Here is a 16,124-nt window from a genome sequence, read left to right on the forward strand (position 1 = left end):
GTGTTAAACGGTGCGGGATTAGCGGCGGCAAAGCGCCAGGTGGCCATGGTGTGCTGGAGAAGCCACACACACGCACGCGTCTGGAGCTTATCACACGTTTAATCTCACACACAGGCTGAGGATGAGCAGAAGGAGAGGGAATATAATTGTCGAAATATCAGCAGATATTCCCCCCTATCCCTGAACTCCAGTAGAGTTCAGCCAAGCAGCCTCAGATACAGCCATGATTGAGTTCGGGCCACATGATAATGACGTTCCCTCTCCCGCTTCTCTCCTCTGAAGCTCCATAGCACTGCAGCTCCAAACGATTCCTTCTTTTTGTGTGGCTAAATAAATTACTTTTATTCTTGTGTGCATTGTGTGTGTGTGGGTTTTTTTTTTTTTGTTTCTTCCCTCTTTCACATGCACTTCTTTCCCATGATGTCTTTCATTTGTTGTGCCCCGTGCGGCCTCAGCCATGAGTGACATGAGCCGCTGAGCGTCAGCTTTTTCATGCTGCAGGATGGCAGCGGTGGGGAAGTGCTGCTTTATGCCGGGTTATCTCACAGCTCCAGAACTTGTGAACTCCTGCTTTCCACCCCCGCTTTCATTAGGCACTATCGGTCAGCATCAACCCTCCTACACGCTCCTTTCTCCTCTGACATGCAGGAGCCCTCACGCTTCAGAGCTGTTTGTTAAAGCTGACATTCTTTGTATTTTTGCTTTCATTTTCCAAACTCCAAACTTATTCTATACCTCTTTTGATTTAGCTGTAATATGGCATGGCACAGTTTTAAACCAGACTCCCAACGAAGTGCATCAGTTGAAACTTTTTTACATGACCACCAATTTATTTAGCCAGTCATTATGCTGTGTATGATGTTTTTCTTTGGCCACGCATTACAGAAAGTTAATTTCTCTTATTCTCTCTCTCTCTCGCTCTCTCTTTCTATTTGTCTTCCTTTTATCTTCCTGTGTCACACCATGCATTCAGGCATTTATCCGTCCATTTCGGGAGCACCACATCGACCCTACAGCCATCACTCGGCACGATTTCATCGAGACTAATGGAGATAACTGCATGATCACCATCCTGCCTCTCGCCCACATGGTCTACAAGTTCCTGTCCTACACACCAGGTGCAAAGACACAAACAGACACACACATTTAATTTAGTCGTTTTAAGCCTTACATTTTATGCAGTATAGAACGTAAATGCTTCTGATATTAAAGTCTGCATCCAGAGCGGCCACATCCCACAACACACCACGGTGGTGTCTTTTTAAAAATACATGCAGAAAAGCTAGGGTTATACTGCAGGCCCTTTCTTCTGAATGCTGAAGATAACTGAACAAATGTACCTCAACTAATTTTTGACGCATGCAAACACATTAGTAATAACTGAATAAATGACCAAAGGCTAAATAACTTTTTTTTTTTTTTTTTTAATAAGCATTTTCTTGTTGTTCATGGGTTATGGCTCTCAACTAAAAACTCTCAGCTGTCCCAAAGTGAAAACTGGGACATGCCATTTATTTATTTATTTGTTTGTTTGTTCATTACATTTCATTTTATTTCATGCAGTTGTTTCATTTCTGTTCCCTTTCTTGTACAGCTGTGATTCCAGCAGATGATTTTGGACGATCTGGAAATAATTTCTACAATTTCTATAATTTCAGTATTGGTAAAAGCATCATAATTATAAAGACAACTATACACTAGGTTTGTGTGATATGGATTTCTCCCTGCTTGTGATTTTACTAATAAAAAAATAGCACTTAACCCTGTGATCATCTAGAGCAGATAAAAAATACAGATAAAAGAAAGCAGTTCTATCAGTTTTTGGTTTAAGAACCACAAGGATGGGTGTAATAAATCTTACCAGGAATGGCTAGATAGAGTTGTGCCAAATACTTCATGTAGCGCAAAAAAAAACAAACACCCATGGTATATTTATTCATTCCTTCATTCATTCATTTTCTACCGCTGAGGTACCTCGGGTCACGGGGAGCCTGGGCCTATCTCAGGCGTCATCGGGCATCAAGGCAGGTTACACCCTGGACGGAGTGCCAACCCATTGCAGGGCACACACACTCATTCACTCACACACTACGAACAATTTTCCAGAGATGCCAATCAACCTACCATGCATGTCTTTGGACCGGGGGAGCCAGCTTTATATTTAGAAATCTCTACTAAATATAGCAAAATAATTATACTTGGAAGTTTGCTAATTCAAACATATATTGGCATATTTTATTTCACTTATTTAAAATGAGGGTTGCCAAGTGTGATCACTGTAATTAAAGTCACTGGATATCATGTGCTATCATGTAGAGATGATGGATATTGTATTACCCAAGCTTAGTTTAAATCACAAGTCTTAAATCAAAGTGCTGCAGGGGATCTTGTCTGTATGATCATGCATCGTGGAACAGAAGAGTTGTTGGTGTGTTGCTTCTCTAGCCTCAGTTTTCCGCTTCAGCAGGTGAAGTTCACTTTGCAGTGGGACAGAAACAAAAAAGGAAGAAAATGCATTGAGAAGCAGAACACATTTTGGTTTATTAGGCATAAAACTGAATCCCTGTTCTGTGTGGCTCTCTGTTACAGACGCCCTGGCCGAGTCCTACCCTTGGGACTGTTTTGTGTTCGCGCTTGCCGTCTTTGTGACGATGACCAATCAGATCCACAAGTGGTCGCACTCCTACTTCGGCCTGCCAAGATGGGTCACTCTGCTGCAGGACTGCCACCTAGTGCTGCCCCGCAAGCACCACCGTATTCACCATGTGTCTCCTCATGAGACCTACTACTGCATTACCACAGGTACACACACACACACAGACTCTACAGAGCTGTGCATCCTCTGTTCACATTCTACATGTTAATCGCTGTGTGATCTTGGATCTTGAAAATGTTCTCTCCATGCAAGTTATTACTTTAGAAATACAATGTGCACATTGTAACTGGTGGTGATATGGAGCATGTGAGGTCAAACTCCAACACTGCAAGCTGTTGGGCCCTTGAGTAAGGCCCTTGTGGTGTACAATAAGACATGGTTAAATAAAATTGAGACTGTACTGTAATATGCCTCATGTATACCCACTAACTAAAAGTGTTTACAATTGTTTAAAAAAAGGAGCATTCTGTGCAGTAGTGATGTGTGAGGATGTCAGGGGTACAGTCAGGTGTTCCAGTGGGGGTGAGGTACAGTGTGAGGTGGTCCTGTGGGGTTGAGGTACAGTGTGAGGTACAGGTCAGGTACGAGGTATTCCTGTGGGGTTGAGCTACAGTGTGAGGTGTTCCTGTGGGGTTGAGGTACAGGTCCGGTGTTCCAGTGGGGTTGAGGTACAGTACGAGGTGTTCCTGTGGGGTTGTGTGAGGTGTTCCTGTGGGGTTGAGGTACACTGTGAGGTACAGGTCAGGTGTTCGTGCGGGGTTGAGGTACAGTGTGAGGTACAGGTCAGGTGTTCGTGCGGGGTTGAGGTACAGTGTGAGGTACAGGTCAGGTGTTCCTGTGGGGTTGAGGTACAGTACGAAGTGTTCCTGTGGGGTTGAGGTACAGTACGAGGTATTTCTGTGGGGTTGAGGTACAGCACGAGGTATTTCTGTGGGGTTGAGGTACAGTGTGAGGTGTTCCTGTGGGGTTGTGTGAGGTGTTCCTGTGGGGTTGAGGTACAGTACGAGGTATTCCTGTGGGGTTGAGGTACAGTATGAGGTATTTCTGTGGGGTTGAGGTACAGTGTGAGGTGTTCCTGTGGGGTTGAGGTACAGTGTGAGGTGTTCCTGTGGGGTTGAGGTACAGTACGAGGTATTCCTGTGTGGTTGAGGTACAGTGTGATGTACAGGTCAAGTGTTCCTGTGGGGTTGAGGTACAGTACGAGGTATTCCTGTGCGGTTGAGGTACAGTGTGAGGTGTTCCTGTGGGGTTGAGGTACAGTGTAAGGTATTCCTGTGCGGTTGAGGTACAGTGTGAGGTGTTCCTGTGGGGTTGAGGTACAGTGTAAGGTGTTCCTGTGGGGTTGAGGTACAGTACGAAGTGTTCCTGTGGGGTTGAGGTACAGTACGAGGTATTCCTGTGGGGTTGAGGTACAGTACGAGGTATTTCTGTGGGGTTGAGGTACAGCACGAGGTATTTCTGTGGGGTTGAGGTACAGTGTGAGGTGTTCCTGTGGGGTTGAGGTACAGTGTGAGGTGTTCCTGTGGGGTTGTGTGAGGTGTTCCTGTGGGGTTGAGGTACAGTACGAGGTATTCCTGTGGGGTTGAGGTACAGTATGAGGTATTTCTGTGGGGTTGAGGTACAGTGTGAGGTGTTCCTGTGGGGTTGAGGTACAGTGTGAGGTGTTCTGTGGGGTTGAGGTACAGTACGAGGTATTCCTGTGTGGTTGAGGTACAGTGTGATGTACAGGTCAAGTGTTCCTGTGGGGTTGAGGTACAGTACGAGGTATTCCTGTGCGGTTGAGGTACAGTGTGAGGTGTTCCTGTGGGGTTGAGGTACAGTGTAAGGTGTTCCTGTGGGGTTGAGGTACAGTACAAGGTATTTCTGTGGGGTTGAGGTACAGTGTGAGGTGTTCCTGTGGGGAAGAGGTACAGGTCAGGTGTTCCAGTGGGGTTGAGATACAGTGTGAGGTACAGTGTGAGGTATTTCTGTGGGGTTGAGGTACAGTGTGAGGTGTTCCTGTGGAGTTGAGGTACAGTACAAGGTATTTCTGTGGGGTTGTGTGAGGTGTTCCTGTGGGGTTGAGGTACAGTAAGAGGTATTCCTGTGGGGTTGAGGTACAGTGCAAGGTGTTCCTGTGGGGTTGTGTGAGGTATTTCTGTGGGGTTGAGGTACAGTACGAGGTATTCCTGTGGGGTTGAGGTACAGTACGAGGTATTCCTGTGGGGTTGAGGTACAGTACGAGGTATTTCTGTGGGGTTGAGGTACAGTGTGAGGTGTTCCTGTGGGGTTGAGGTACAGTGTGAGGTGTTCCTGTGGGGTTGAGGTACAGTGCAAGGTGTTCCTGTGGGGTTGTGTGAGGTGTTCCTGTGGGGTTGAGGCACAGTGTGAGGTACAGGTCAGGTGTTCCTGTGGGGTTGAGGTACAGTGTGAGGTACAGGTAAGGTGTTCCTGTGGGGGTGAGGTACAGTGTGAGGTACAGATCAGGTGTTCCTGTGGGGTTGAGGTACAGTGTGAGGTACAGGTCAGGTGTTCCTGTGGGGTTGAGGTACAGTACGAGGTATTCCTGTGGGGTTGAGCTACAGTGTGAGGTGTTCCTGTGGGGTTGAGGTACAGGTCCGGTGTTCCAGTGGGGTTGAGGTACAGTACGAGGTGTTCATGTGGGGTTGTGTGAGGTGTTCCTGTGGGGTTGAGGTACACGGTGAGGTACAGGTCAGGTGTTCGTGCGGGGTTGAGGTACAGTGTGAGGTACAGGTCAGGTGTTCCTGTGGGGTTGAGGTACAGTGTGAGGTACAGGTCAGGTGTTCCTGTGGGGTTGAGGTACAGTACGAGGTGTTCCTGTGGGGTTGAGGTACAGTACGAGGTGTTCCTGTGGGGTTGAGGTACAGTACGAGGTATTTCTGTGGGGTTGAGGTGTACAGTACGAGGTATTTCTGTGGGGTTGAGGTGTACAGTACGAGGTATTTCTGTGGGGTTGAGGTACAGTGTGAGGGGGTTGTGTGAGGTGTTCCTGTGGGGTTGAGGTACAGTGTGAGGTATTCCTGTGGGGTTGAGGTACAGTATGAGGTATTTCTGTGGGGTTGAGGTACAGTGTGAGGTGTTCCTGTGGGGTTGAGGTACAGTGTGATGTACAGGTCAAGTGTTCCTGTGGGGTTGAGGTACAGTACGAGGTATTCCTGTGCGGTTGAGGTACAGTGTGAGGTGTTCCTGTGGGGTTGAGGTACAGTGTAAGGTGTTCCTGTGGGGTTGAGGTACAGTACAAGGTATTTCTGTGGGGTTGAGGTACAGTGTGAGGTGTTCCTGTGGGGAAGAGGTACAGGTCAGGTGTTCCAGTGGGGTTGAGATACAGTGTGAGGTACAGTGTGAGGTATTTCTGTGGGGTTGAGGTACAGTGTGAGGTGTTCCCGTGGAGTTGAGGTACAGTACGAGGTATTTCTGTGGGGTTGTGTGAGGTGTTCCTGTGGGGTTGAGGTACTGTAAGAGGTATTCCTGTGGGGTTGAGGTACAGTGCAAGGTGTTCCTGTGGGGTTGTGTGAGGTATTTCTGTGGGGTTGAGGTACAGTACGAGGTATTCCTGTGGGGTTGAGGTACAGTACGAGGTATTCCTGTGGGGTTGAGGTACAGTACGAGGTATTTCTGTGGGGTTGAGGTACAGTGTGAGGTGTTCCTGTGGGGTTGAGGTACAGTGTGAGGTGTTCCTGTGGGGTTGAGGTACAGTGCAAGGTGTTCCTGTGGGGTTGTGTGAGGTGTTCCTGTGGGGTTGAGGTACAGTGTGAGGTACAGGTCAGGTGTTCCTGTGGGGTTGAGGTACAGTGTGAGGTACAGGTAAGGTGTTCCTGTGGGGGTGAGGTACAGTGTGAGGTGTTCCTGTGGGGTTGAGGTACAGTGTGAGGTACAGATCAGGTGTTCCTGTGGGGTTGAGGTACAGTGTGAGGTACAGGTCAGGTGTTCCTGTGGGGGTGAGGTACAGTGTGAGGTGTTCCTGTGGGGTTGAGGTACAGTGTGAGGTACAGGTCAGGTGTTCCTGTGGGGTTGAGGTACAGTGTGAGGTACAGTTCAGGTGTTCCTGTGGGGTTGAGGTACAGTGTGAGGTGTTCCTGTGGGGTCGAGGTACAGTGTGAGGTGTTCCTGTGGGGTCGAGGTACAGTGTGAGGTGTTCCTGTGGGGTTGAGGTACAGTGTGAGGTGTTCCTGTGGGGTTGAGGTACAGTGTAAGGTGTTCCTGCGGGGTTGAGGTACAGTGTGAGGTGTTCCTGTGGAGTTGAGGTACAGTGTGAGGTGTTCCTGTGGAGTTGAGGTACAGTGTGAGGTGTTCCTGTGGGGTTGAGGTACAGTGTGAGGTGTTCCTGTGGAGTTGAGGTACAGTGTGAGGTGTTCCTGTGGGGTTGAGGTACAGTGTGAGGTGTTCCTGTGGGGTTGAGGTACAGTGTGAGGTGTTCCTGTGGGGTTGAGGTACAGTGTGAGGTGTTCCTGTGGGGTTGAGATACAATGTGAGGTACAGGTCAGGTGTTCCTGTGGGTGTGAGTTCAGGGCTCTGTGCAAGCCACTTGAGGTTTTCTGTCACCATATACACAGGGCCATTGTCACGCTGGAACAGTTTTTGGTTCTAAGATCCAGTGAAGGGAAATCTTTAAGGGAAGACATTATAGACAACTGTGTGCTTTCAACATGGTGGTAAGAGTTTGTTGTATTGTATCCAACACCTTGCACCTGGATCTGTAGTATGTTAATTCTCTCTATAAATCTTCATTATTCAGGCAGTGCAGGATTTGCTCTACTCTTCTGCTACTGTAAGAAGCTGCTTGGTGATGAAGCAGTTAAAACCAGCATTACCTGTTGCATGTTTAGCTGCAGGCTTCCTCTTGGTTAACATCAGTACCCCATGCTGTGTTCATAGTGTGGCTGATGGTGATGTTGTGTTGTGTTGTATTGTATTGCACCTTTGTCATATCTCAAAGTCTTTTATCAAGGCCTCTTGTTGAGCTATTTCAACCTAAAGAAGTTCTAAAGTTCTGAAGACACACTTAAAACAATCTCTCTCTCTCTCTCTCTCTCTCTCTCTCTCTCTCTCTCTCTCTCTCTCTCTCTCTCTCTCTCTCACTCACACTCACACACTTTATCTTAACCTGGGGGTTGTGCATGAGTTTTCATTGGCAGTATTGCATTTTTAGCCACTTTCCTTTCCAATGTGTACTGTAACTTGGTTTGCAATGTGATGCTGCACACAGTTTCTAATATGAGATGTTTCTCTTTACACTGTTTTTTCCCTCATGTTGACTGCCTTGTTGTTGTCAGTGTGGGAAGAAAATCATACCAAGCTTCATCGTTTTTTGCCTCCATTCCAGTAGAAAAGCCTCAGCAAAACTATAAAATATAATATATAAAATATAATTATAAATTTTTTCTCTTTTGTTGTAAATGAGAAATATTGCATTTCTTTGCAAGTACAAGCATTACCCTGGTGTCTGTGTGTCTTTGTGTGTGTCTTTGTGTGTGTTTGTGTGTGTCTCTGTGTCTGTCTCTATGTCTGTCTCTATGTCTGTCTCTATGTCTGTCTCTATCTGTCTTTGTGTGTGTGTGTGTGTATGTGTGTGTGTGTGTGTCTCTGTGTCTGTCTCTATCTGTCTTTGTGTGTGTGTGTGTTTCTGTGTGTGTGTGTGTGTGTTTCTGTGTGTGAGTGTGTGTGTTTCTGTGTGTGAGTGTGTGTGTTTCTGTGTGTGAGTGTGTCTGTTTCTGTGTGTGAGTGTGTCTGTTTCTGTGTGTGAGTGTGTCTGTTTCTGTGAGTGTGTCTGTTTCTGTGTGTGTGTCTGTGTCTGTTTCTGTGTGTGTGTCTGTGTCTGTTTCTGTGTGTGTGTCTGTTTCTGTGTGTGTGTCTGTTTCTGTGTGTGTGTGTCTGTGTGTGTGTGTCTGTGTGTGTGTGTGTGTGTGTCTGTGTGTGTGTGTGTCTGTCTGTGTGTGTGTGTGTCTCTGTGTCTCTGTGTCTGTCTATCTATCGTCGTTGTGGTGTGTCGTGTTGCGTGTGTGTGTGTGTGTTGTGTGTGTGTGTGTGGTGTGTGTGTTTCTGTGTGTGTGTGTTTCTGTGTGTGTTTGTGTGTGTGTGTTTGTGTGTGTGTGTTTCTGTGTGTGTGTGTTTGTGTCTGTTTGTGTGTGTGAGTGTCTGTTTGTGTGTGTGAGTGTGTGTTTCTGTGTGTGTGTGTGTGTTTCTGTGTGTGTGTGTGTTTGTGTCTGTTTGTGTGTGTGTTTGTGTCTGTTTGTGTGTGTGTTTGTGTCTGTTTGTGTGTGTGAGTGTGTCTGTTTGTGTGTGTGAGTGTGTCTGTTTGTGTGTGTGAGTGTGTCTGTTTGTGTGTGTGAGTGTGTGTGTGTGGGTGTGTGAGTTTGTGTGGTTGTGTGTGTGAGTGTGTTTGTTTCTGTGTGTGTGTGTGTGTCTGTTTCTGTGTGTGAGTGTGTCTGTTTCTGTGTGTGTGTGTCTGTGTCTGTTTCTGTGTGTGTGTGTCTGTGTCTGTTTGTGTGTGTGTCTGTGTCTGTTTGTGTGTGTGTCTGTGTCTGTTTGTGTGTGTGAGTGTGTCTGTTTCTGTGTGTGAGTGTGTCTGTGTCTGTTTCTGTGTGTGTGTGTCTGTGTCTGTTTCTGTGTCTGTGTCTGTTTCTGTGTCTGTCTGTGTGTGTGTCTCTGTGTGTGTGTCTCTGTGTGTGTGTCTCTGTGTGTGTGTCTCTGTGTGTGTGTGTGTCTGTTTCTGTGTGTGAGTGTGTCTGTTTCTGTGTGTGTGTGTGTCTGTTTCTGTGTGTGTGTGTCTGTTTCTGTGTGTGTGTGTCTGTTTCTGTGTGTGTGTGTCTGTTTCTGTGTGTGTGTGTGTCTGTTTCTGTGTGTGTGTGTGTCTGTTTCTGTGTGTGTGTGTGTCTGTTTCTGTGTGTGTGTGTGTCTGTTTCTGTGTGTGTGTGTGTCTGTTTCTGTGTGTGAGTGTGTCTGTTTCTGTGTGTGAGTGTGTCTGTTTCTGTGTGTGTGTCTGTGTCTGTTTCTGTGTGTGTGTCTGTGTCTGTTTCTGTGTGTGTGTCTGTTTCTGTGTGTGTGTCTGTTTCTGTGTGTGTGTCTGTTTCTGTGTGTGTGTCTGTGTCTGTCTGTGTGTGTGTCTGTGTCTGTCTGTGTGTGTGTCTGTGTCTGTCTGTGTGTGTGTCTGTGTCTGTGTGTGTGTCTGTCTGTGTGTGTGTCTGTCTGTGTGTGTGTCTGTCTGTGTGTGTGTCTGTCTGTGTGTGTGTCTGTCTGTGTGTGTGTCTGTCTGTGTGTGTGTCTGTCTGTGTGTGTGTCTGTCTGTGTGTGTGTCTGTCTGTGTGTGTGTGTCTGTCTGTGTGTCTGTCTGTGTGTGTGAGTGTGTCTGTCTGTGTGTGTGAGTGTGTCTGTTTGTGTGTGTGAGTGTGTCTGTTTGTGTGTGTGAGTGTGTCTGTTTGTGTGTGTGAGTGTGTCTGTTTGTGTGTGTGAGTGTGTCTGTTTGTGTGTGTGAGTGTGTCTGTTTGTGTGTGTGAGTGTGTCTGTTTGTGTGTGTGAGTGTGTCTGTTTGTGTGTGTGAGTGTGTCTGTTTGTGTGTGTGTGTCTGTGTCTGTTTCTGTGTGTGTGTCTGTGTCTGTTTCTGTGTGTGTGTCTGTGTCTGTTTGTGTGTGTGTGTCTGTGTCTGTTTGTGTGTGTGTGTGTGTCTGTTTGTGTGTGTGAGTGTGTCTGTTTGTGTGTGTGAGTGTGTCTGTTTGTGTGTGTGAGTGTGTCTGTTTGTGTGTGTGAGTGTGTCTGTTTGTGTGTGTGAGTGTGTCTGTTTGTGTGTGTGAGTGTGTCTGTTTCTGTGTGTGAGTGTGTCTGTTTCTGTGTGAGTGTGTCTGTTTCTGTGTGAGTGTGTCTGTTTCTGTGTGTGTGTGTGTCTGTTTCTGTGTGTGAGTGTGTCTGTTTCTGTGTGTGTGTCTGTGTCTGTTTCTGTGTGTGTGTCTGTGTCTGTTTCTGTGTGTGTGTCTGTGTCTGTTTCTGTGTGTGTGTCTGTGTCTGTTTCTGTGTGTGTCTGTTTCTGTGTGTGTGTCTGTTTCTGTCTGTGTGTGTGTCTGTCTGTGTGTGTGTGTCTGTCTGTGTGTCTGTCTGTGTGTGTGTGTGTGTGTGTGTGTGTCTGTGTGTGTGTCTGTTTCTGTGTGTGTGTGTGTCTGTCTGTGTGTGTGTGTGTGTCTGTCTGTGTGTGTGTGTGTGTCTGTCTGTGTGTGTGTGTGTGTGTCTGTCTGTCTGTGTGTGTGTGTCTGTCTATGTGTGTGTGTCTGTGTGTGTGTGTCTGTGTGTGTGTGTGTCTGTCTGTGTGTGTCTGTCTGTGTGTGTCTCTCTGTGTGTGTCTGTCTCTCTGTCTGTGTGTGTCTGTCTCTCTGTCTGTGTGTGTGTCTCTGTCTGTCTGTGTGCGCATCTCTGGATGTCTGTGTGCGCATCTCTGGATGTCTGTGTGCGCGTCTCTGGATGTCTGTGTGCGCGTCTCTGGATGTCTGTGTGCGCGTGTCTCTCTCTGGATGTCTGTGTACGCGTGTCTCTCTCTGGATGTCTGTGTGCGCGTGTCTCTCTCTGGATGTCTGTGTGCGCGTGTCTCTCTCTGGATGTCTGTGTGCGCGTGTCTCTGTCTGGATGTCTGTGTGCGCGTGTCTCTGTCTGGATGTCTGTGTGCGCGTGTCTCTGTCTGGATGTCTGTGTGCGCGTGTCTCTGTCTGGATGTCTGTGTGCGCGTGTCTCTGTCTGTATGTCTGTGTGCTCGTGTCTCTGTCTGTATGTCTGTGTGTTCGTGTCTCTGTCTGTATGTCTGTGTGTTCGTGTCTCTGTCTGTATGTCTGTGTGTTCGTGTCTCTGTCTGTATGTCTGTGTGCGCGTGTCTCTGTCTGTGTGTTCGTGTCTCTGTCTGTATGTCTGTGTGCGCGTGTCTCTGTCTGTGTGTTCGTGTCTCTGTCTGTATGTCTGTGTGCGCATGTCTCTGTCTGTGTGTTCGTGTCTATGTCTGTGTGCGCGTGTCTCTGTCTGTCTGTGTTTCTGATTTCTTTTCAAGTACAAACTGGTGTCTGTCTTTGTGTGTCTGTCTGCCTGTCTGTGTGTGTGTGTGTCTCTGTGTCTGTCTCTGTCTGCCCTTGTGCATGTCTGCCCGTGTGTGTGTGTCTGCCTGCGTCACCCTGTGCCCCTGTGGACAACAGATGTGAGTGCGGAGAGGAGTGTGTGTCTGTGTGAGACCAGGAAAGCAAGCAGTTTGACTTGTCTCCATTTCTCTTTTCTGAGATTGGTGAAGAGGTCTGATGAGGAAAAGGGTCCCATTTTTTTTAATTGTCACCCTTCTCTCTCTCTCTCTCTCTCTCTCTCTCTCTCTCTCTCTCTCTCTCTCTCTCTCTCTCTCTCTCTCAAACACACACACACACACACACACACACACACACACACACACACACACACACACACACACACACACACACACACACACACACACACACAGCATTTCTGTGTCTCTTTCTATGGGGAGTCTCTCAGCATGGCTGGGGCTCCTCCACCAGGTCCCTGGGGCCCCCAGCTTGCCTTTGTATGTGCGACTGGCTGACACTCTCCATGTATATTTAATGCTAACCTGCTGTCAGCGCTAACAAACAGGCCTGCATGGAGAGACAGATTGACAGGAGGAACACAAAAAGGAGTAATCAAAAAACAAGGCATGCTACACTACTCTCCTCTTACACAGAGAACACCACTGCAGGCACCACACACACACACACACACACACACACACACACACACACAGTGGGATGTTAAGTGTATATCAGGTTAAGAGAAGAACTCCTCATGCATGCTCCAGCTGTGGAGAGATGTTTTGTGTGTCTGAGAGTCTGAAGGCAAACCAGTGACTGCATCAATATGATAAAACGGAGTTTGAGGATATAATTACATTTACAAGAATAGAATTCACAATAAAGCTGTGGACATAACGGGCAAAAATCTCTCATTGTGTCAAAAATTAATCTAATTAATAATAAATTCTCACATTTGTAAGACATTTTCCAACCCAACCACAAACCCAAGTGGTGTTGGCCATCTTGAAATGTTCTTCTGTTCCAGCATCTGCACCTGGTAGCCCGTAGTGTTGAGTACAGGAAGTGCCCGACATTCCACTGTGGTTTTTTCCCGTTGATTAAGTTCATCATCTGGGTGCTTGAAATGCACTTTTTGTATTTATACTACTATTTAACTCGTTTATTACTACTCGATTCATTATTTCTTAACAGTTTTTCCCCCCTTTTTTCTTCCCCAAAACACACACAGCCTGTTCAGGATAAAGCAGTTACTGAATGAACACTGTATGATTTCCGTGTAGAGCAGCACGAGTGCCACACTGCAGTCTGTACACTCACATGTTAATCAACCTGCTGCTGTTCTGTATCCTGCAGGATTTCTTTCTGACCACAGCTCCTGCTCACATAACATTTAAAACCACCCAGACCCAGGATTTTATTTCAGGTGTCTAACAGGAGCCCCATCCTAAAGAGACTGTTATTGGTTCATCTTCCATTTATTTGTTGTCCAAGTCTTACCTTAAGAAGAACCTCACAATAATTGCTTTTTAAGGAAACTCAAAATTGTTGCCTTATTTTTAGCATGAATCTCTCTTTATACATTAATTGATGATGTTATTATTATTATTATTATTATTATTATTATTATTATTATTATTAAGTGTTTTTCTAAGATATGGTGTTTGGTTTTCTCTGTTTTTAAAGGTAGAATAATTGTGCTGTGCTTGAGTAATTGTTTATTAATTAGTTTCTCTCTCTCTCTCTCTCTCTTTCTCTTTCTCTCTCTCAGGCTGGCTGAATTACCCTCTGGACCAAATAGGTTTCTGGAGAAGGATGGAGTGGTTGGTGGAGAAGCTAACAGGACAGAAGCCACGCTGTGATGACATGGCCTGGGCCAAAAAGACAGAGTGAGGCGATAACAGGACCGCAGCACCGTCCACTTCCACTGTCTCTCGCTCCTCTCCTCCTCTGAGCTGAGGGGGGCCTCCTGGAGGGAGAAATGCAGAATATGGGCCTTACCTCTGACCCCCTAATCAATCCTTATCCCCCTGTTTCTTTCCACCACTAGCACAAAGTTTCCTCTGCTGAGGCCTTGGCTTGTCTCTGAGGTCTGTAACACACATACACACCGTCTCTGACTCCTCCACGTCTCCTCAGTCTGCTGGGTCTCATTCCAACTCCCTCCCACAGAGCAGGAAGAGAAATTTGAATTTAAGGCATGCGTCTTGCAGCACAGCACTAAAGCGATAGTAATACAGAGTAAAGGCTGATTAGTAATAGTGAATCATTTAGTACTAATTCTCCTGCTGTCTGCTTGTCATAGTGGCTTTCTCATATCAGAAACATTTGTCCTCTGGAGGTTGGGCTCTCCAGGGGCCAGGAAATAGATCTGTTTTTATTGTTTGTGCTTGCCATCGGTTTTGGGGTCAGTCTGTTTTGTTGTTGTTGTTTTTTTTTGTTTTTGTTTCAGCACACCGTTCGTTCTGCTTTTCTTTAGATGTTACATGTCCACTGTATTTGTCTGAAAATTATGTCTGTGTGTTTGAATGTTGAAATAGAAGAAAGCGAGTTTTGTAGTCTGTCATGTGGTCTGTGCTTTGTTGAATGTTTTCTGTGTCCACATGTACCACAGAGCAGAGTGCAGATTTCAGGTTGCACAACACGAGCACTTAAGTCCTCGAAATAAGGACGCCTGATTCGTTTTTTGGACTCTAGAGTCCAGCTTATTTAAAAAACAAAAAAAACTACTCTCTTGCAAGTTTGCACTTGGTTTCAGTCAGTGAATTCACAGCAGCGCTGCTGAGACGGAACCAGAACAGAGACAGAGCTGTTCACATTGTCTGTAATTCTGCTCACACGATCATAACTGGTTCTTGAATCCATGAAGCAGAACGAGTGCAAGCTTCATGTTGGTCGCTACCAGACTAACACTAAAGCAGTTTCCACTTAATCTCTATCCACCGCACACGTAGCATTGTGCAGCTGCAGCGGACAGGAACTTCAACATGTTTCCTCTGTACACGGAGATGATGTGCAACTCCTTAACATGCTTGATTCTTGTGAAGAAATGTGTGAAATTTGTGACTGCTTAAAGAAAAACTGTTACACTTTTACTTTAAAGTTGTTCTTATCCAATAACCAGTGAGATTAAAATCTTTCTTTTTTTCTTAAGGCTTGTGAGAGGAAACGGAGATTAGACTACTAGAGTATTACTTTTTTTTATGTCTTGTGGATTACAACATGGTAAAAAGAAAAAGGTCATTTGAAATATATTAGCATGCTGTATTTGGGAAAACACTCCTCATGCCTCGAATGATAAAGCTATTCTGTAAAAATGAATTGGAGATTTAAAAAAGACACCCAGGTATATTTTTGCCTTCTTTCAAGTGCAGGTAGAAGGTTGAGAGTAAGAAAACAGCCATAGTACATCTGCTACACTCGTCTGTACGCTCATCTTTCATTACTCCAGCCGCACTAGATGTGTTTGTTCTTTCTCTCTACGGCTTTATAATGTACGTATTTTGTACTAAGCAATCAGCCTTGTATTTATTCGTACTGTTCATCTTGCAGCTAACGCTTGCTGCTAGTCTGCCTTAAATCAACGTTTTTATTAGCTGTTTGATTTAATAAAGATCTAGTAAGTTGCATTTTACATTTTGTCTTTTTTTTCATTACATATTTTTAATTGTCTGAACTTTTTTCCCCTTTTAGAACTTTTCCTGAATTTAAGTACAAGTCATTCTAAGTAATTGTGACTTCATTTATAGAGAAAAATGAAAGCAGTAACAGGAAAGCAGCAGTAATGAGTCATGACCCCCTGTTATTTATTTCACAGGTGATTGATTTTACCTTTTATACAGCTGCAGTTTTGCTTTTGAATCGTGTTGATTAATTCAAGGGTGACTTTTTAAACCTGCTTTCTTTAGGGTTAAGTGTTTGGCTCCCTCCAGTGGCTGAATGGTGCCTACACACAGAATCTAGCTATATTGGGAGTCTGGCTTTAGGCAGATGCATCTCAGATCATAGAGAAATATTTAAGAAACCTTTAATTCTATTCTAGCATCCTGGTGGTGGGCAAGAGAGAGATTTTATGCTATCATGGGTTTTTTTTCTTCTTCTTCAATAATATAATGCTATACTTTAAGTTGCAGTATTTGAGTATGGAAAAAATGGGGGGGGGGGAATCAAACCTAATATTTTTTTTCAGCAAACAAGTCAACATAAAATGATTAGATCTTAGGTTTGGAATTGACACTGCGGGGTTTAAATCACCCTGATGTCATGTCCTGTGTCACTACAGAACCAAAGTTCCAGAGGGGGGACATGAGATCTGATATAAACTTAACCCCTTACCTACAATACACTGTAGAAATGGAGCAGCACACATGCTTATACAGAATCGTACTGAGATACTGTCACCTCCAAGACTTTTAGATTCACTTAGT

General features: G+C 45.6%; 1 protein-coding gene across 1 annotated transcript in view; it reads left to right on the plus strand.

The window, feature by feature from the left end:
- The window catches only part of si:ch211-212o1.2 (uncharacterized protein LOC492735 homolog), a 34,784-nt gene extending 19,453 nt beyond the window's left edge, over positions 1-15,331 (plus strand). The window contains exons 4-6 of the mRNA XM_027161799.2: positions 974-1,118; positions 2,590-2,802; positions 13,469-15,331. Of these exons, the coding sequence (XP_027017600.2) occupies positions 974-1,118; positions 2,590-2,802; positions 13,469-13,590 (480 nt within the window). The 3' untranslated portion in view covers positions 13,591-15,331. The remainder of the gene's footprint in view (positions 1-973; positions 1,119-2,589; positions 2,803-13,468) is intronic.
- The last annotated feature ends 793 nt before the right edge of the window (positions 15,332-16,124 follow it).

Source organism: Tachysurus fulvidraco, chromosome 13 (assembly GCF_022655615.1).
Source record: "Tachysurus fulvidraco isolate hzauxx_2018 chromosome 13, HZAU_PFXX_2.0, whole genome shotgun sequence".
Classification (NCBI taxonomy): domain Eukaryota; kingdom Metazoa; phylum Chordata; class Actinopteri; order Siluriformes; family Bagridae; genus Tachysurus; species Tachysurus fulvidraco.